Source organism: Dipodomys ordii, unplaced genomic scaffold (genome assembly GCF_000151885.1).
Source record: "Dipodomys ordii isolate 6190 unplaced genomic scaffold, Dord_2.0 Scaffold100, whole genome shotgun sequence".
Taxonomy (NCBI): Eukaryota; Metazoa; Chordata; class Mammalia; order Rodentia; family Heteromyidae; genus Dipodomys; species Dipodomys ordii.
This window is the reverse complement of record NW_012267316.1, coordinates 3,703,954-3,726,181: the sequence shown is the minus strand read 5'-3', so window position 1 is coordinate 3,726,181 and position 22,228 is coordinate 3,703,954. Positions and strand designations below refer to the sequence as shown.

The following is a 22,228-nucleotide window of genomic DNA, read 5'->3' as shown; positions in this document are numbered from 1 at the left end:
ATCATTCAGAAACCATTTAAGACTCTACTAAGACAAGTCCTCCGATGAAAGAGGAGGGAAGATAGTTAAGGATTCAGTACTGAAGAATGAATTCTAGCCATCATTCCACATTACTATACAACTAAGAATAAAGTTTCATTCTGTAAACAGAAATGTTTTGTCTTAGTCCCTCTCACGATATGAAAGACCTCAGGCTGTGTACTTTAAAACTAATGAGATTTCATTGGTTCATGATTCTAGGGACTATTGGAAGATTCCAACAGCCTGGTGGTGGCATCCTGTTAGGGCTCTCTGGCTGTATTATAACACAGCAGGGAAGAAAAAAGTGAATTATTTCAATGTAGAAGGGGCCATGAGTATGAGGTGGTCTTGCTTCATAATGTACTCTTAAGTGAATTAACTCTGTCCCTAGAGAATTATATCAATCCTTTCTGAGGGTCATGTGCCAATAATTTAGTTATCTTTCAAATCCTCTCTCTTAAAAGACCTCTTTCTCAATAGCCCAACACTGGGAATCACATTTCCAGGACATGGAACTGGGGGAATTATACCCAAAGTATATCCAAATCATATCAAACTATATCCAAACTATTGCATGCATCATCAAAGGACTTTAAGTAGGAGACAAAACCCTGAAGCTTATCGGATTTTTAGCTCTTTGAGGTTTGTTTTAAAAGTTTCCCCTTTTAAAGACCATTTGTGAAAGGAGTCTGGGATGGGGAGGGAGAGACTGATCAGAGTGGAAGGAAGAGTGGACATGATAAATGCAGGATACATGTATGTATAGTAATGTCACTGTGAAATGCATTCGTACATAAAATAAAATGTACCAATGAAAATAATAAAAATAAATACACGGGTAAATAAAAGCCATCCCCTCTGTCAGCCACTTTGCTTTCCTTCTACAAACAAGCTTTCAGAAGACTCCCTTCTACTTGCTCGATCCATTTATTATTTCGACTTTCACTTTTCGACCTGTAGCAAATAGAGGGCTTTCACCTTCACAGCTCTACTAGACCCCCAGCAGCAGACCATCCACACAAAAGAACTGCCACAGGAAGGCCTGGTGCATAGCTCTGACCTCTCACCTTTTCAGTCACCTTTCTACTCTTGGACGTGGTTGCTCACTCAGAGTGGAGTGCAGGGCCTCTACAATGCTTCTGTGTGCTTCAGAATATTCCTGTGCACTTCCGCTATGATCGTGTGCTTTTCCCAAATACTCCTATGCTCATCCAACATGTTTCTGTGCCCTGCCAGAATGCTCCTGTGTACTTCCTCAATGCTCCAGAATGCGACTGTACCCTTGCAGGATGCTCCTGTACCCTTCCAAGATGTCCTGAAGCTTCAGGAATGTTCCTTACGCGCTTGATAAAGTCCTATGCCCTCTTCAAAATTTTTTTTGTATTCTTGACCGATGTCCCAGCCTCTGCAAGCTCTGTGCTTCCCAGCCTGGCATCACTCTTCTTGTTTCCATCCTTGTTCTGCTATGAACTCTATAGACTGCTCTCGTCTGCCAAGTCTCCTCCTGCCCTAGTTGTAACTACCCCTCAATGGGAAGTCTCCCTGTAACAAATAGCTTTAAACACACACACACACACACACACACACACACACACACACACACACACACACACACAACTTTTGTTTATGATCTTCTTCCTAAACTTCCAACTTGTGTAGCCAGCTGTCTGCTAGGCTTACATACTTCATTACCTCATAGGAACCTAAAGGTCAAAATTTCATAAGTGAAACCCAATCCTCACCCATCCATAATCTGCTCATCCACCAGAATTTCCAGTTTCAGTTAATAACACTCCCAGATGGAAAGCTAAGTAATCTTTTCCTAGTCCTCATCACATATTTAACCACTGAATCATATGAGCTGCTTTGCTGGGTTTCCTCACAGAATCTGTTACCCCCATAACCCCATTGTCCTATAGCCCCAAAATAGGCCATCACTATCATCATCTACATTAATGCATTAACCCATCCAATCTCTGCCTCTTTGTGGCCTACCTTAAAACCATCTTTGAAAGTCAGAGTAATAAGTAGATAGATTCTGGAACAGAATAAACAAACAGCTAACTGTAGAATCACAATTGTGATTTTATTAATTTAACCCAGTAGCTCTTAAACCAGAGTAAAAGAGCAATAAGCCGAATTGGTTTGGGAAGGACTTGAATGGGAATATGAACAGAAGGGTGTGTAAATTAGGTAGCATTTAGTTCACTGAATAGAGCTTCTATTTTTTTTAAAGATACCTTTTAAAAGCCATCTAAGTAGTAGAGCATTTCTGTGAACGCTTAAAAGAACTGGTACTAAATTTTTAAATGCTCACACTAAGAACTTTAAAGCACCAGGATTAGGAGAGAATCATGTTTGTTTAGAATCAGTATAATCAAAATCCGCTTCATTTGGGCTTCTCCTAAGCAATGAGTCATGTTGTTTTAGCTGGCACTAACTCTTCACCTCACAAAGCATGACACAGCTTTAATCACATAGTGCGTGGCCTGCTTTTTCCAATTACATGCTGCCAGCCACTGGCATAGTGGGAGCCCCAGTGTGAGAGGATTTCTGCAAATAAGCACAATTTGGATTTTATAAAAAAAAAAACACAAACAAAAGCAAAAACAAAAAAATACGTGCCAAGTCGACCTTGAAATCCCAGAGCTACATAAATGAAAAAAGAGAGGAGTTAAAGTATGTTAAAAATTACCAGGCATCCTCTGGTTTTCAAAACAGAATTGGTAGAAACTTTTGATCAGCTCTTTCCCCCATTAATTGCTTACTCTATTGAGGTCAGTAAATGTTTTTCTTTAAGATGCCAATGAAAAGTCATAGCAAGTCTGTTTACATACTCTCTGAGTAACTCAGGGAAGATAACAAGCCGAGGTAGCAGCAACAGGTCTGAGAAAGAAGCTAAGGAAATGCCATTCTCAACACTGACACCATCTCTGGTTCTGTGCCCTTGGTGTTCCCCATTTTCCCTCTTTGTGTGGTCCTTGCTGTTGGCCTAAGCATGGCAGCCCATGACAGGCCTGCTGTAGTGACAGGAGCAAGAAACTAGAGGTGAGATGAAGGAAGTTCATCTGGTTCAACAGGGTGGTTATTCCCTAGGAGCATCTGGGAAAGATGCTTTTTTGTCATGGCGTCTCCCAATGGAACATAGATTATGCTTTATTTCTGATTGATTTTCATGAAGCTGAGTTCAAATGGCAAATAACTATAGTAAACCACTCTAGACAATATGAACTTCTTGGATGGATGAAGACAGGGAGAAGATACCCCTAAAGACATGCCAGTTAACAGAGCAGGCCAGACTGCTGTTTCCATATAATCAATATGATTATCTACACTCTGAAGTTCTGCTGTCCTAAGATGAAAAGTTTATCAAATTGAATACTTTGAAAGATAAATATGGGCAGTCAGAAACAGGCAGCCAGAGCCTAGAGGTCATTCTGATTCTGGCCCTTCGACAAGATTCAAGGCAAGACTAAGATGGCCCCAGAATTAGTCTTCTAAACGAAATCTTTGAAGCCATCCATGGTCCCAACATTACTGATGGGTAAGGGCTGTATTCAGGCTTGTGGACAATGGGAATGGCACAGAGGTTCAGATTTCTACAACCTATCTTGTCTTCTCCTAAATTTCTGAGTGAGAATTACAGCAAAACTGATTTCCACAAAATCCTAGTCTAGAATCTAACTTGGTTTCTTGGTTGTATTCAAATCAGAAGAGGATGAAAACTTGGTTGAATATTCAAAGAAATAAAGATCCCGTCAACTTTTATGGGCATTATCAACTTCCATTAAAAATTCCTGTTATAAAACACATTAAAAGAAATTAATAAAATGGCATTCAAAATTTCTAAGATATAGCTACTAAGAAATGTACCTAAGGATTAAAAGATTAAAACAGTCCTACCTCCTTCCACTAAAAAAGTATTTTTAAAAATCCATAGATTTCCTGTTATTGATTGCTCTTGCTTTCTTGGTCAACCTGAATGACTTTTTCTCTAGCAAATCTTCTCAAATATTGTTGCCTAAATGAGACCTCATAAAGGGCAAGAAAATAGCTTTCAATAGGAAAGGGGAGACTCAAGTAATGAACCTTTTTCAACTGTTAACAAAAGTTTTCAAACACAAGGCTGGGAATGTGGCTTAGTGGTAGAGTGCTTGCCTAACATGCATGAAGCCCTGGGTTCAATTCCTCAGTACCACATATACAGAAAAGGCCAGAAGTGGTGCCGTGGCTCAAGTGGTAGAGTGCTATCCTTGAGTAAAAGAAGCTCAGGGACAGTGCCCAGGCCCTGAGTTCAAACACCAGGACTGCAAAAAAAAAAAAAAAAAAGCTTTCAGACAAATGTGTGTATTCATTCATATTTAAAACACTCTATACTTACTTCATTAAAATAGAATAGAAATGCTTGATAGCAATTGTGTGGAATTGGGCTACTACCAGCCAAGTAGTAGATATACCTGGTTTTCAGTGAAGATGGAATTATTACACCAAAGCAAATTAGAGCTAGAAAGTAGCTTTATTTTTGCTTACTCAATAAATGATTTTGTTCTTAAAAAGTAGAAATGTTTGTAAAACTGAGTATAACATCTATAATGTGAACATTGCTATTGCTGGTTGTTCATGGGGCTTTAACAATTCTGTCCTTTATCTCAGAAAACCTATAACCAAAGTGAGTCTGAAAAACAGTACATCCAGAAGATGTTAAATAACATGACAGGATTAGAATACCAACATAAGAACATCAGCTTCTGTATCTGTGTGGTCCTGGGCTACTTCTCTGTGCTTGAGTTGCTTCCTATGTCACAGGATTGTTGGTAGGATTAAATGGGATAATGGATGTCAGGCTCTTAGCATAATGCTTGCCCCATAGTAAGCTCTCAGTAATGCTAGGTCCTTTTTATTTTATTTTATTTTTTTTACTTGACATCACAGGTCAGTAATGCATGACTAATTACCCAAGATGTAGACTGTAGTTTTTGTGGTAGAGGAGAACAATTTTGGCTACTGTTGTCAAAGAGGCCTTCAGAAAGTAAGTTTAACTTTACTTCTTGGACTGCATTTATTCTCTTTTGTTTCTCATCTCTGTTTATAAATATGGCTTTAATATGACATAGTAACTTTAGCTATTATGGGAACTTTTTCAGTGTAGTAGCAAGAGAGAGAAAATGAAGAGGAAAGAATCAAGTATCTTATTATTTGTTATGCCATTTTGAGTTTTTATATTTTTACAAGCACCTGTCAGATTTCTCTACCAATCTCTAAAACTATAAATGCAAGTCAGGTATGGTGGCACATGTAATCATATCACTGGGAAGACTTGAGGCAGAAGGATCAAGAGTTCAAGGCCAATATAGGCTACATAATGGACTTACTCCCCACCCCACCCCCAAAAATCTCATAAACACACTGATGGACCTCTGTGTAAAGACAATCTTATTGATGAGTGTTTGTTTAAAGACAAATGAACTGGCCAGTGCTTTTAAGACTGATTTTCATAAACAAATACTGAACAGGAAACTTGAAAAGGATTGTCTCTACATATTACAGATGTACAAAAGAAAAGTTTGTGGCTAACTACAAAGCTTCACATACATATGAAGATTAATCTTTCTTCATGAAAGATAATCAGAACCACAACTAAGAATGACTAAAATAGTACAAATAAATCTAAAGTGTTTGACAGTTTAAAAATGACTACACACCACTTTATCTTTGGTTTCCAGTTTCTCCTTCCTGCCCTTTGTGTAGTGTTTGTGTGCAGTCACCATCCATTCATCTAAGGGATCAGAACTGGAATGTGTAGACCTCATTAGTTTTTAAGAGTAACATGAGACATACAGCTGGTCCCTAAGTGAGGCTTAGTATATATTCTCCCACTCTTGGAATTACATGGCACTTATAATGCCTGTCAAATGAATAGTTTATCTGTAATACTCGCTTATTGAAAACACATTGGATACTCAAAGAATGTGCTATAACCTCCTTTTTAAAGGATATAAATAGAGAGTTTAAAAAAGTCTACTATTTTCTTCTTGTTTTATAGAATAAAGCAATTGGAAGGCTTTGGATACACATATGATTTTGTTTTGATCCAAATCCTTCTGCAATCATAAAGAAACAGACACAAGAAATTTCTTGTGATAACTGCATTATACAACACTTATCAACTCAAGAAACCAGAATGCAGCAAGAAACTGAAAACTGTGAAACCAAAAATCTTTAAAAGAAATAAAAATAAGAGCTGTCAAATTCTCTAACAAAAGATTATATACACTGCAGTTCTTTGACAAGCAGTGTCTTTATATACAAGCTTGGTTACCTGATTTAAAGTAAATTACAAAGCACAATACAAATAACAATTTTTTTTTCAGTCATGGAGCTTGAACTCGGGTCCTGGACACAGTCCCTGAGTTCTTTTGCTCAAGACTAGTGCTCTACCTACCACTACACCACTTTCAGTTTTTGAGTGGTTAATTGGAGATAAGAGTAGCTAGGCTTACAGGTGTGAGCCACTAGTACCCGGCAGTAACAATTTTTTTTAAAGGCCCTGTTAAAGATTTTCAAGGTTGGCTGAATATAAAGGATAAATAACAACAATAAATAATCATTTAAGTTATATAAGAAATAAAACAATATACCAATGCTAAGCTAGTTAGCATTAAGACAAGCAAACTTACATGTTTTAGTAGGTGTCTTTGCTATTCTAACTCAGATAACATTGTCTTCATGGTAGTCACTAAGAAAAGGTTAATTTCTACATTATTACAGAACATGCTTGACCTTGTATTTTCCTCTAGAGGCTTAGAATACAAAATCTACAGTTTCATTGCTAAAATTTCCATCTGACAATATTTTATTCACCTCTTTTGCTTTACAATTTAACATTTTACTCTCATTCTTAACTGGTACTGATACCTTGAGACCACAGAATAGAGAAATAAGATGTAGCAATTATACCACTAATGAAATTGGCTTGAGAATGGACTGAGAAGAAATTGTGAAAACATGCAAAATGAAATGTTTACTTAAAAATACATTTGCAGATGTTCAATTATCATCTCAGGAACTCTAGTAAAAGGAAAATATTTTCCATCCAGCACCAAAATACTTCTACAAAAATAAGATAGTCTCAGTAATACTCCCCAGGCAAAGTGGATTTAAGAGCTATACTCTCTTAATGAAGTACTTAATTCAGCAACTTTGTGATATTTTTCTCTTAAATCCTTAATAAAACTTTGTTTCCAAAAATAGCAAGCAACTTTGAAAAGCAGGGAATTTAGTTTTATAATTTTCATGAAATCAATCTAGGCAAAAACTGAATCATTTCATTATATTTTGTTTCAACACTGAAAAGAATATGAAAGTGATTACTGATATCTATTTGCCTTTGGCTGATTTTGTAAGTGTGAAGGCCTAAAACAGTAACAATCAGGTACAGTAGTTCAAGCCTAGTTACTTGGGAAGTAGAGATCCAGAAAATAGAGGTTCCAAGTCATGCTGGACTCAAAGAAGTTTGTGGGACTCCATCCCAATCAATATCTTGGTGCAGTGACATGTGCCCTTTATCTCAGTTACAGGAGAGGCACAAGAGCTGGACACTGTGGTATCAAACTGTCATCATCCGTGATATGGGGGAGCCCCAGGGTGGAGAGCTGGAGCTGTTGACAAAGCATTAAAAAAGATGCTACCTTGAAAATAATGGGCAAAAAGGGGCTGGAGGTGTGGATCAAGCAGAAGAGAACCTGTCTAGCAAGAATGAGGCCTTGAGTTCTAACTCCACTACCACCCAAGAAAGAGAAAATAAATAAATATAAACATCACAAAGAATGATAGGTATTTTATCATTTGTAAAATAAGTGAAATGGGGAAAGAAAATTTTACCTCAAAATATCAACAGTAATAAATTCTGCTGTGAGAGCTACAAATATTAAAGAGTAAAAGAAAGTTTGAGAATGAGGATATTTGCATAGTATCTCCTTGAAGATAACAATTACAAAGAAAAATAGTAACTATGTTACAGAATAACTTTATAGTATAATAACTTTATAGTATAGAATCTAGTAGATATCATTTTAACCAGGTGATCAAACACTGACATAATTAAGACATACTGACTTTATATACCCTGATATGACAGTTTAACTTCTGTGAACTTTTCATCTAATTCACTGTGTATCCTCAATTAATAAGAAGACTAATGCAAATTGAGGGTCATCCTACAAAGCCATCAACCAGTCCTCAAAAAGTGCCAACGTTGTTAAAACAGGATGGACTGTCACAGATTAGGAGAGACTCAGGGGACATACTTAAATTTATTGTGAGATCTTGGACCCTACAACAGGAAAAATCCATTTCTAACAAGAAAATTGGTAAAATAAAATAAAAATATAGTTTAAGCTTGGCACTCGTGGCTCACACCTGTAATCCTAACTATTCAGGAGGCTGAGATCTGAGCATCACAGTTCAAAGCCAGCCCAGGCAGGAAAGTCTGTGAAACTCATCTTCAATTAACCATCAAAAAATCGGAAGTGGCTCAAGTGGTAGATTGCTCACCTTGAGCTGAAGAGCTCAAGGACAGTGGCCAGGCTCAGAGTTCAAGCCCCAAAACTGACTATATATATACATATGTATGTATACACACACACACACACACAGAGTTTAATTCATAAAAGTATGCCAGGATTAATGTTTCATTTTGGCCATGGGTAATGGATTATTTAAGAAGCTGACAACTGGGAAAACTTATTTTTACAAGTTTCCTGTAATTTTCAAATGATGTCAAAATAACAAGAAGAAAATCATCATCTATATGAAGGTAGTTCTAGAACTCTCCAAACTTTAGTGAACACTTTAAGGATTAATGATCAGAGAGAAGTGAGCAGATTAAAAGAATAATGCTAGCCAGGCACTTGTGGGTCACACCTGTAATCCTAGCTACTTTGGAGGCGGAGATCAGAGGGTTCAAAGCCAGCATGAACAGGAAAGTCTGTGAAACTCTTATCTCCAATTAATCACCAAGAAAGCTGGAAGTGGAGCTGTGGCTCAAGCAGTAAGAGTGCTAGCCCTTGAGCAACAAAGCACTGGGATAGAGCCAGGCTTTGAGTTCTGGGATAGAGCCAGGCTTTGAGTTCAAGGCCCAGGACTGGCAACAACAACAACAAAAAAATGGATACTGTAACTGGCCAAATGTTTAGTTAAATGACAGGATGAAAGGAAATACGCCAGATGTTACTCAACAGGCCTATATACAGAGGCAACTATACTCAGCAGGAGCCTTTCTCTAAAATGAAACCAGAGACACCAACTCTCCTTTCAACCATAACATAAAGAATGACCTATAAATATCCATTCTCTCCTAAGAACTCCATTTCCATGACTAGTTCTGAGTCCTACAGATTAAGTGTCCCTATTATTCTCCAGCATTTGTTATCCTTCTGTATGTATGCATAAGTTTATGAAGGCCTATATAAATGTCTAAATTTACAAAAGTTAGACATTTATCCATTGAGATTAATTCATTTCAACACAGGAAGGTACCAAAAGCAAATACAACATCACTAAAAAGCAACTTTCTTCAAAATAAAGTATTGACTTCCTAATTACCTATAATTTTCATCAAATTATTCTCATTATAAAGCATAGTTATGGGATTAGGAAACCATATCTCCTTCACCAAAGCTGAAACAATGTTTAGCATGAGAAATTCAGATACCCTTGGTTATTGTCTATATTTGCTTTGGAGGAAGAGTTGGTTCTTTTCCTCTTCTATTTTTATCTTCTCTCAGGAAGTTTACAATATGACTAGATTAACATCAGAAATCATCATGGCCATTTTCCCCTATGCCCACCCCCACAAATGTTGTAACTAATTATTTGTATAGAAACAAAGCAAAGTCTTGGAAAAAAATCAGCTTTTTGTTCAACTATTCTCATTTTACAAGTAAAATTATTTTGGATGTACATCAACATTCTCAGGATTCTGCATAGAAGCTTATCCTTTCTAAAAATAATGGTTCTAAAGACACTTCAACAATTTAACAGAACTGAGGATATCTAGTATTTTGCCTGCTAATACCAAGAAACAAACTAAAACTTGATGTTGAAAGCATAACCTCTTAGAAGTCATAGCAAAAATAGAATTTTAAAAATACTTTAATTAAAAAACTCAAAAAGATAAAACTAATGTGAGTAAATAACGTTAACTGTAAAAATTGACCATTGAGTCAATCCATTTCTGAACACTATTTAAAATTAAGGAATATTGTAAGAGAGACTGTAGAAAACAAAAAATTCTTAAAGAAACACAGAAGGGGGAATATCCCAGAGGTACAAAAGGAAATAAAGCAGTAATTTAAGTGTTCTAGCAGAATGCAAACACAGAAAGCAAAATCAGAAGAACAAAGGAGCATTAACTGTCCTTAAGTTGCTAAACTTCCAGAAGACAAAGACTAATCTGTATGTTAAAGATCAAAAGATTAATTTATTTACAGTGCATACTGATTTTAAAAAAGAATCCAAATCCAGGATGACTTATTATCAACAAACCTACAATCTGCTATCAACCCACAAGTCCCTCATAAGCCCATGCATTTATGTGATTTGAAACAGTTTCACTCATTCTGACTCATAATGAATGAAACTGAACAATCTATCATAGGAGATAAGGACAACTGATCCCTCAAACTCTTTCAAATGATGAGATGGAAGCTGTAAAACTCAGATTTAAATAAATTGTCCCTTTCACTCTAAAAAAAAAAAGAATATTTTGATCCTGTTTTATGTTCCCATTCCCTGATAGAAATACAAGAACCAAAGTGTTTATTTTCCTCTTGACATCACCAACTGTGATTCACAGTGACAGCGGCCATAACACAGTTAACAAACCTATCTGGTGCTTCCTTTGGGTCAGTCAATATTGTAAGTAGCCCAAGTCAACTGCTCAAAGCCACAGGATAACAGTGGGTGTACTTGATGTCAAGGTATGGCAATCTGACCCCCAGTATATTCTGCTGGCTTTGAGCACAATGTATTAGCCTTTGGCAAAATGAAATGTGTATGCTCAAAAGAAATTGCTAGGGTTCTTGGATCCTTTGGTGCATATTCATGAGAACTGGAAATAAAGATTTATATCTTGTCTCCTGATTTAGAAATATTGCTACTTATTTCATCTTTTTTCACCTACTGCTATCTCATTAACTTGCATATCCAGTGTCTAACATGTTGCTTGCATATAGAGTTACAAAAAATAGTCTGATTTCAGCAGTTAAAAAAACTATCTAATCTTAGGCCATTTTATAATTTTGAGAGGAATTCATTAATTTATTCAAGAATTGTTTATTGAGCTGTTACAATATACCAGATACTGCTCTGGAGAGCTGGACTACAACAGAGGAGGAAAAATGGACCAAATGTAGAGGTGGGGATCAGGAGTAGAAACATTAAAGTGTTAGTAAGAGAAATACACCAAAAATATAAAAAACGCATCAAGTCAGGTGTAGTAGAGACTTGGGAAGTAAGAAGGAAAGAGTGTGATTTCAATCAATGCTACCAAGAGCTAAAAAATAATTGTACTTAGAAAGTCAGACATAGACCAAGTTTCTACAGCTTCTTGGTCAGTACACCACAAATAGGTTACAAATATGTAAGCAATTTAAAGGAAAGGATGTTCTTGAAAAAGAGTGCTTTTTTCCTAAGAAGAACAATACCATCTTACTTCTTAGCTTGAAAGGAAGTATTGATCAGTAGTTTGTGAGTCAAAGGTTAATAACTTGGGCCTGATTATTTCTGTTCTCAGACACATGATTAATGATGTGGTGTCTATTGGCTCCTTATGAATACAGGAACCTCTTTTAGTTTAGTGCTTTTACTTGGGACCAAGGAATTAGGCTATTTCCCCCAGGGCTCCCCTCTCTATCTCCTTCATGAAAGGCTGAGCAACAACAAATCTGCTAAAGGGAGTGCAGGGCATTGTCCAAAACTGGACAACATAAATTTAACTGGCAATGTTCCATTAAAAAACTAGCCATGACATGCAACCCTCCTGCCCTCATGTATTTTCATTCCACAAGACCACATGCTGAGCTCATAAAAAACTTCTTCCAATTTGCTTTGGAAACGGATGTAGTTTCAGATATCTGGCTAGTGCTCTTAGACAGCTGCTGAGACTTATAAACAGGCCAGACAGAACCTTTCATTTAAAATTGCACAAACCTGCCCCATGCTTCTCATCCAACTGTTTGCATCTGTTAATTCATTCATAATTTAATAAAGATGATGATTTTGAAGAGAAAACATCCTAAAGACAATTATGAGTTTGTATGTTCAAGTAGCCTTTAAAATAATATGTATAAAACTCCTACTGCTGGAAGTCATGTGTTAATGCCTATCTTTATATAAAAATGTGATTTGACTCATCCTGCTCTCTCTTGGAAGAAACAATAATTTCTTTGATAGAAAAACTCAACATAGATGTCATGTTAATGTAGTTTGTTCCAGCATGAATATCAGCCAAAAGAACAGTCTACAAAGTAAAATCCCAAATCACTTAACTCAGGAGACAGCAGTAAATCTTATCACATGACGAAAGACAAAAGTATGAGAAAAGAAATCACTGAGAAATGAAATCATTGAAAATAAATGGGATGAAATAAAAACACACTTCTCAAATTGGCCACTTGGAAATAAGACATCTACAGCAGATAGTCACATTTAAACAAAACTTCCCCTACAGATAAGCTAGGTATCAAATCACTTCACTTATTGTCACTCTGGCCTAGCCACCTAAACTTTTTCATATAGTTAGTGGAAGTCTAGTTGGCCTTGATCTCTTATCAAAGAGATAAACACAGAACAATTCAGAGCCCTGATTTATTAAAGCTAAAATGAACTTGTGAACAAGTGATTGTATTCCTCTTGTGCCTGAAAGAAATAAATCATAATTGCCCTTACAGCATAGGGTCTAGAGTAGCAATGACGAAATAGATGACATTTAACATCTAGAAAGAAGATTATTTTTAATAGCATAGTGAGATTTACTTTTTTGGAGAATCTCAATCCACCCTTTAGCTCAGCTGGCACACGAATTCTAGAAAAGCTCTTAGAAGTGACACTAAAATTGTAGCGGGTTTTCAGTTTTTCATTTTGTGTTTCATCTGAGCTGGTATTTTGAGATTTCTCCAATACTTTACGGATGTCTTCGACAGAGATGAGGTGTACCTCTCACTGATCATAAAGTTGTGCCAAGAACCCAAGTCCACCTCTAGCCTAGGCTGGCCAACGACTTCGGCCCAGGGTTGGGGGACAGGGGTGCGTTTCCTACTTCCCACCAGGACAATACAAAGAACAGGCTCAGTCATTCTAGTCCGGGAAAACTTCTCCCAACAAACGAGGGACCAGAGTTCCGTGCCCGGGCAGAGGCCCGCGGCCCCTCCCCGCGGGGCGCCCCGGGGGGGAAGTCCTCAGTACCTGCTGAGCGGGTGGCTGGCGGCGGCCCGGGGCACGCAGCGCGGCTCGGTGCTGGGCGGCTGGGAGCGCGCGTACGAGTGGTAGGCGGTCAGCACCACCCCGCCGGAGTCCTCCACCTCCATCCTCAGCCGCGCATGTCTCCGCGCTGGCCCCAGAACAAAGACGGGGACCAGCATGGACCGGCGCGCCGGGAAGCCTGTCACCACCCCGGCCACGCGTCCGGTGCCCAGGGGCTCTCCCACAGCTGTCCCCGCGCGCCGGGCGAGTTGGCCCCTCCCGCATTGAGTCATTAGCATACAGTGGAGACTCCACCCACTGGCACTGGGCGAGGTAATTAGCATACACTCAGGACCACGCCCCCCACAGGGCGGGGAGAGGCGGCGGATCCCTCCTTCTAGGAAACTGGAGACCGGCTGGGGGCACCTAGCTCCAGCCCGAGTGAAGTTGGTGTTTTTCTTTCTTTTGTTTCTTTCTTCCCTTTTCTCACCCCACCCCTTTGCCCTCTGCAAATAGGCTTATCCTGTGCCTGGGAACATTTCCTGTCTGGCCGCCAGAAGTGAGGCCAGACCTGAAATGTGGGCTCCGGGGGAGAAAGGAAGAAAACGTGACACGCTCTCATTTAAAGCACTCCGATCAGAAACCGAAGCGCGGACCGCATTGCGGTTCACTTAGTCACGTTACGATAACTGTGATTTCCTGTCGGGTCAGGTAGCTCTTTACAGCAAGGGAACACTGTTTCGCTTCGCTCTTATGTCCCTTTCCCCTACCCATTCCTGACCACACTGACAGGTCCTGCGCTCCCGTTTCTCTGAAAACTAGACCAGATTACCAGGGGCTTGAATGGATGATGTGTCCAGGGGTCTTTAACTGGAGGAGAGAGTGGAATCTATCTATCTAGATAGATTGATAGCTAATATGACATAAATGGAAACACAACACTCTTCCCCCATTTATTTTTTGAGTGTGTGCTCGAACTCAGGGCCCTGAGTTGTTGATGCTCCCTGAGTTTTGAGGCTCAAAGCTAGTATGCTCTACCACTTAAGCCACAGTTCCATTTGAGGCTTTTGGCTACTTAATTGGAGATACATGTTTCATGGACTTTCCTGCCAGCCTGGCTTCAAATTGTGGTCCTCAGACCTCAGTGTTCTGTGTGGCTAGGATTCTGGGGCGTGCACCACCAGGTACCCTGGCCTTCCCCAATTCTTACAAGTATTGGTTGTGGGGGGAGGGCTGGGAAGTGGTCATTTTGATATGTCAATGTACACATACAATGTACCTTGATCTGATTCATCCTTTTCTTCCTTTCTCTTGTTTCCCTCCCCTGCTTTCCAAAACAATCTTACCAAGCTTCGTTGCTCTGTTTTCATATATGTATTTCACACTTACCCTCATTTTCCCATCTATCCTGCTTCCGATTGTTCAACTACTTTCACTGAGTTACATTTTGCCATCTTCATTCACAGATGATTTTAGTATTGTTCTTTTTCTAATATTCTTTCCCCTACCCTCAAATCCCTTTATATATTCCTACAATTACCAAAGTGTTTATATATGTGACACACACAGGCACATACATACATGTATATGATCCTATGTTTATCTTTAGGTTTAGCATCCATATACTAGAGAAAACATGTAACCTCTGTCTCTGCCTTTTGAACCTGTCTTCACAACATTTGGTTTTGTTGTTGCTGTTGTTTTTGACAGTATTGGTGCTTTATCTCAGAACCTCAGGCTTGCTTGGCTGATGCTCTCACACTTGAGTTACACCTCTAGCCTGGCTGCTGATTATTTTGGAGATGAAGTCATACAGACTTTTCTGCTTCAAACTGAGATTCTCCAGATCTCAGCCTCCTGAGTAGCTAAGATTACAGGAGTGAGCCACCAACACAGGGCAACTTCACAACATTCTCCCCCACAACATTCTTATAACCAATTAAAAAGTTAATCTCACATATGCTAGAAAGAGGCCACATGACTTTCATACACTGGTGACAATTCCTTTTATCTGCTGCTGGTGACATCATCTCTCCTGTCTAGGTGGAATGGAAAGGGAAGGAAGTTTGTTGCTTACTGGAAGGTGACCTGCATCATGCCACTTATCATCTTAGGATCTGTTTCTTCATCTCAAAAATGAAGACATGCCATTCATTTCACTGTTAGAAGCACCAAAGGCATAGGTGGTACTTATGGCATGCTGGTTCGATCAAGAGAGGGTCATTTATTTTATTTGTTTTTTGTTGCACTTTCAAACGTTGAAAAATCATATTCACTCAGAATGCTTTTAAAAAAATGTTTTGTTGGCCTACCATTTACTTATGTTGAATTTTGTACATTAGTTCTTCGTAAACTTAAGAAGGTAGATGGAACATACCACTTCTTTAAATAAAAACACCAAGCATTAGTGTACAGAAAAGTGTATTAGTGCACTTACCAAAATTTTCTTCAAAATTCTTCAAAATGTGCACAGGGTGGCTCACACCTGTAATTCTAGCTACTAAGAAGTCAGGAGACTAAGATCTGAGGACCAACGTTTGCAGCCAGATCAATCTATGAGACTCTTATTTCCAATTAGCCACCAAATGCCTAACCATGCCCAAGGTCCTGGGTTTAAACCTTAAGTAAATGCACCAAAACTATGACATTAATTTCTTAAAATGTGACATAACAAAATAATGTAAGTATTGATATATGCCCACACTGCTTCAACTAAAACCTTAAAACCAAACCCAGCACCTATGGCTCAAGCCTGTAATTTTATCTACTCAAAACACTGAGATCTAGAATCTCAATTCAAAGCCATCCTGGGAAGACAAATCCAAGAGACTCTTACTTCCAATTACAGCAAAATCCTGAAAATAGAGCTATAGCTCAAGTGGTAGAGTACCAGCCTTAGACAAAAAAGCCAAGCAAGAGTGGGAAGCTTTGAGTATAAGCTAACACACATATACAAAAATTAAAATCAAACATAAAACCTGAGGCCAAAATATGTTTTAGTACTTATTCATCCATTTTCTTCAAAGGTAATTTGTTGCGTATTATTTAATATAAAACTCAGTATCCTATATTCAATTACATTACTCTGCAGCAAAAAAGAATGAATACTGACCTGAGTAGGATAAACCAAATTCATCCCTAACCTTATCGTTGTAGAAGTCATGTTTATCCCCTAATAATTTTTGTCTCTGAACTGTGTGTGTGTGTGTGTGTGTGCGCGCGCGCGCGCGCGCGCACGCGTGCTCGTGCGCGCTGCTCCAGGGCTTCAACTAAAGGCCTGGACCTTTCCCTGAGCTATTTTGCTTAAGGCTAGCAGTCTACCACTTGAGCCTCAGCTCTACTTATGGCTATTTGTGGTAGCAAATTAGAGATGACAGTCTTACAGGCTTTCCTGCTGCTGCTGGCTTCAAACTGTAATCCTTATATCTCAGCCTTCTGAGTAGCTAGGATTACAGATTGAGCCACTGACCCTCAGCTGTCTCTGAATTTTTTTAAAAAAAAATAATTTTGACAGCACTTTAAGTTGGAGAATTTACATAACCAGTTATAATAATAGAATTTTTTTAGATGTGGACTTTCTCCCTGGTATTTTTTCTTTCTGAACTAGACTCATAATGTCAAATAATAGCTGGTATAATTTCTTGTGAATATTTCAGCCATAACTCTCCTGAAAGATGTCCAATGTGGTGACAATACTTTCCTAATGTCAAGTCTAGTCCTCTTCACTCTCTACTATACAAACATTTTAGTTATTTAAACACCTAGATTCACTCTGTGTATGTGTGTTTATGTGTATACATGTGTGAGTGTACATGCATGCACACACAAGCTGATACTGTGACAGACACTCAGGGCCTGGGCACTTAGTGTTCCTAAGTTTTTTGCTCAAGGTTGGCACTCTACCATTTGAGCCACAGCTCCACTTCTGGCTTTTTGCTGATTAATTGGAGATGAGTATCACAGATTTACCTGCCCAGGCTGGCTTTAAATGGTGATCCTCAGACCTTAGCCTCCTGAGAAGCGAGGATTACAAACTGCTGATTCAAAGCTTTTCCTAAGAACATTGGACAGTCTCTTTTCAAAAGCTCTCTTACTGTAACCCACTTGCTACAAAACTATCCCCCAATTCATTATGATAGCCTCTCATTAATTTATTCCCATCACTTACTGCTTTGCCAGCTCCATGTCCCTGTGGCTCACTTACACCATCTGTCATGAGTTCTTATTTTGACTTTTCCCTTCCCTCTCATGTTCCTTACTGGAAATCCTTAACATTCACTTCCCCGCTTCCATTATGGAAGATATTCCTCATCTAAAGTTGCCCTTCTGTCTGCCCTCTTCTGAAAATTGCTCTTACTTTCATTACAGGAATAAATTCATTCTACCATGTAATTAAAGCACAATCAGCCCAAACCAGGCATTCACTGGGTATGTTCTCTGCTCCCATGCCCACGTCAGATATGACTAATCAGACAAAGTAGATTTTTCCACTGAGCCCAGATGGATCCTGGATACCCTTCTTAAAACAAAACCCCAGGCAGCAAGAAAACTGAGATGAGTACTCTTTGTTACCCTCAAGATTGTGTTGCCATTTTCCAACAAATTATGCTTTTAACTAAAATGTAGGCAGCTGGAAAGGCAGGGGCCATATGTTTGTCTTTCTATCCCTGAGTCACACTGGTTTGCAGAGTATGCACTCAGAAGAAATCCTTGTGAATGGACAGGTGAATCAGTGAAAGACACAGCACTCTTCAGGGCACGTGTTCCGACTGCATGGGGCAGCCAAGGGATTCTCATAAATGGCTCATAAAACATAATAGCACTAAAACTACAAACCAAAGAAATGTTTATAAAATGCATATTAATATTTTTTCAAGTTGATACAAATGATGTTGACTTTAGAAAACACAACTCTTGTCAGCTTATGCTTGAGTTTTCAGGTTTCACAAAGACGACAGAGTGTACATGTAAAATATTCTGCACGGGTATTTGCATGTGTCCCTGAGTTCCACTGGCCCTGCTACTCTGTGGGCTGTTCTAGTGTCCCATAATATCTGCCTTGAGGGGCCCCCTCACCACTGGCTTCAGGTAATCTGCCACCAGAGGGGAAAAATCCAGGCAGTGATCAGACAGGGAAGCAAGGTTGGGTAGTGCCTTCTCAGTCTCCATTATTTTTGTAGGTTGGGTCCTTCCACCTAAAGCTCTGGCTATAGCTCTCTTCTGTGCTGCTGACTTTTGAGTTTGGTATCTACAACCTGTGCTTGGCCTTCCTGATCTAGTATCTCCTGGTACATTGAGTTACTGCATCTTCTTTCTTCCTACATCGTTCCTTGCTGGTTCCTTCATTCCAGCTACAGCTTTATAGAACTTCTCTTTCCTAAACTCTCACTAAGCCTATCTGGGGTAAGTGCCCCAACTCCTTCTGCCATCAACTTTCCTGACACTTACCCCCTTCCCCAACCTCTGATGGAGATCCAGGGCAGTATTCAGCTTTTAATGTGCCAACAGTAGACTGTGTGAACACATATTGTAAGGGACAAAGACAAACCATAGTCTCATGTCAGCTCAGATGTTTTGTCACCTAATAAATTCAGGTCTGAACTGGTTTTGTAATTAATGAATTATGAAGAAGCTTTCAGGTCTGGATTTTAGAACTATAGATAGAGCATTGTGGACCTGACTGAATCTGTTAGTATTTCAACATCCAAACAATGCTGGCTAGGGAAGACAGCATCTGGCACTGACAGCCGGCTTGGCAGAGGTGGAGACCCTTAGGAAGATAAACTTGCCTGGCAGCAGCCAGTGAACATTCAAGGCACACAAGTAGGACTTTCATTTCATTTGGAGTAGGGGCAAAGACAGGAGCAAATGAAAGTTTACTCTGCTTTACCCTGCAGCTCTCAGGACTGGACAGTCACGAGACCTGGGTGTCACATCAGCCTTGTCACACACAGAACACAGAATCCTGAGCACAAGCCTAACCGCACACATTTCTCCACCTGCCAAATCAAGAAATCAGTACATTTAACTGAAAGCTACCACCTCTCTGATTCTGTCCTAGACATCAGGACATCAGCTCATTAAATATAGGGGTTTCCGAGCTGAGCCAGATACCACACTTTCACAGCTCCATTGTACAGATGGAGAAAATTGGATTGCAGCAAGTTGCCTAAGGACCCTCAGGCCAGGATGTGGTAAAGCTGGGATTCAAACTAGGCAGTCTGACTCCTGACTTTAGGCTCTTAAGTATTATATTTCTCTTTCATAAAAGGTTTGCTAAGACATCAAATGCATTCCTCTTTATATAATGTAATAAAATGAGTAGGACTTATATTCCTTTGTTTAGCTTTTCTTAAACTCAATTAGCACAATGGAAGGTATCACTGGTACATAATACATAATAACAATGATGAAAATAATAAGTGAAGTAGGAATTAGATGTATTTTCAATGCACAATGCTTATTTCTGTGTATATGTGTGTCTGTTTCCATTAGCGGCTTCCAGAATATGTTGAAGCTTAATTGTCTTACATTCTGCTTTGCAAAGTCATCAGTGGTTGTGCGTAAATGAGGCAATGGAGAGGTCCAGCAAATGTGGACCACAGGTGCACAGAAGATGGACTTTCTAAATGAACAGAAAAGGCAGAGTGGTATAGACAAAGCAGAGCAGACAGTTGAGTTGGCATTTGAATTATGAATTTGCTACTTATTGGATATGTCATCTTAATTTCTCTTCATTACAGCATTATTCACCATAGCAAAAGTATGAAATCAACCCAGATGTCCCCCATTAATGGATCAAGAAAATGTAGCTATACAGAATAAAATTATCCATTTATAAAGAAATGGAAAGACCTGAAAAAAATATGTTTAGTGAACTACGTCAGGCCCAGAGACTCAAAGGTTGCATGTTTTCCCTCATATGCAGAAGTTAGAATGAACTTATAAACTTGTAAGTAAATATGTTGAGTGGTCTAGAAATGTATTACTGAAACACAGAAGAATCAAGGGAGAGCTCAAATAGTGTCACTTCCTTAGAAAAACAAAGTTAAAGTTCAACACAGCAAACACCAGAAAACAGGTACTTGAATCGGTGGAGTAGAGTCAAGGGGAGAGGGGGAGACAAATGAACGCAAGAAAGAGGGAAGAATGAAGTCATAAGTTAAATGTATAGCCTACAACATTAAAAAAAAAGTGAGGTTAGGATTGTGTTGGCAGATAAGAATGTTGAAAGGGGTCTAACATTGAACAAGATGCATTGTATTCATAAACTGCTTTGTTAAATAGCAACTCCTTTGTATTAATACTTAAAGAGAACAAAAAAAGAGATGACAAAATAAAAGATAAATTGTTGTGTAATAAAAAAGAAAAATGAGGATGAATAAAACCTCCTGCAAGAGTTGATCGGAAGATAAAGTAAGATTACATCTCTTAATATGCCTACAGAAGTACTTTTGTATGGGAAGTGGGAGGTGGGAGGGGACAAAAGAAAGAATGTGATTGAAGTACATTTTATATACATGTGAAAACATCATAATAATAAAACCAGCTTAAGAAAAGTGCAAGATAGCACTACTGTCTCATGCCTGTAATCCTTGTTACTCAGGAGGCTATAATCTAAAGATAGCATTTTGAAGCCAACCCAGGAAGAAAGTCTGTGAATTCCAATTAACCAGGAAAAAGGCTGAAGTGGAACTGTAGCTCAAGTGGTAGAGTGCCAGATTTGAGTAGAAAAAGCTAAAGAACAGAGCCCAGGCCCCAGTACCAGCAGAAAAGAAAGAAACAGACAAAGAAAGAAAGAAAGAAGGAGTTAAACATACTGTCATGCTCAATAGCTCTGGGTTTCCTTTTCTCTGTCACCTGGTGGCATCCCAGGCCTTTTGGAAACATCATTTATTTTCATTCTATCCTCAAGCATAAACCGCTTGGACTTATAGACTCCAATGGTATTTCATAGCCTTCACTGAGAGATGAATCAGACTCCATTCATATAAGGAAATCTACTCAGGGAGCCTTGCTGGCTCCAGTGGCCACCAGCTCTAAAGAATATGATGTATAAAGATAAGCCAGCATGCATATTCCTACCAGGAAACACAAGAAATCTTACCATCAACAAAGAATACCTTCTGTGACCTTGCTGTTTCTCTGGCAGAACTGCTGTTTGGATAATCATTTAATAACAGGTCAAGAGAACAGCAATGGCTATGAGAAGTTCTCCAGCCATTGGCTGGTAGTCTCTCCTGGATCTGATTTGTGGGAAGTTCTTACCTTAGAAGGAGATTCTGGTAGTTTTGCTCAAGTGTCATCATATATATATTCTACTCCAAGTTTACCACTGCTCCAAAATCCTCTGCAAAGACAAGGTAGAATCAGAGTTGCATTTATGTAAGGAAGAAATACTTGAGAAAAGTGTGTGTGTGTGTGTGTGTGTGTGTGTGTGTGTGTGTGTTGGTCCTGGGGCTTGATCTCAGGGCCTGAACACTGTCCCTGAGCATTTTTGCTCAAGGCTTCTGCTTTACCACTTGAGCCACAGCACCACTTTTGGCTTGCTTGTGTGTGTGTGTGTGTGTGTGTGTGTGTGTGTGTGTGTGTGCGTGTGTGTGATTTTGTTTTTGGGATAAGATTCTCATGAACTCTCCTGCCTAGGCTGCCTTCAAACTGCAATCCTGAGATCTCAGCCTCCTGAGTAGCTAGAATTATAGGTGTGAGCCACCGGCACCCAGCAGCACATAAAATTAATGTTCTT

The 22,228-nt window shown here is 39.0% G+C and overlaps 1 protein-coding gene across 1 annotated transcript in view; it reads right to left on the bottom strand.

Annotated features, from left to right (window-relative positions):
• Positions 1–13,669, bottom strand: part of Arhgap28 (Rho GTPase activating protein 28) — a 162,504-nt gene extending 148,835 nt beyond the window's left edge. The window contains exon 1 of the mRNA XM_013027159.1: positions 13,486–13,669. Within this exon, the coding sequence (XP_012882613.1) occupies positions 13,486–13,661 (176 nt within the window). The 5' untranslated portion in view covers positions 13,662–13,669. The remainder of the gene's footprint in view (positions 1–13,485) is intronic.
• Positions 13,670–22,228: the final 8,559 nt, after the last annotated feature.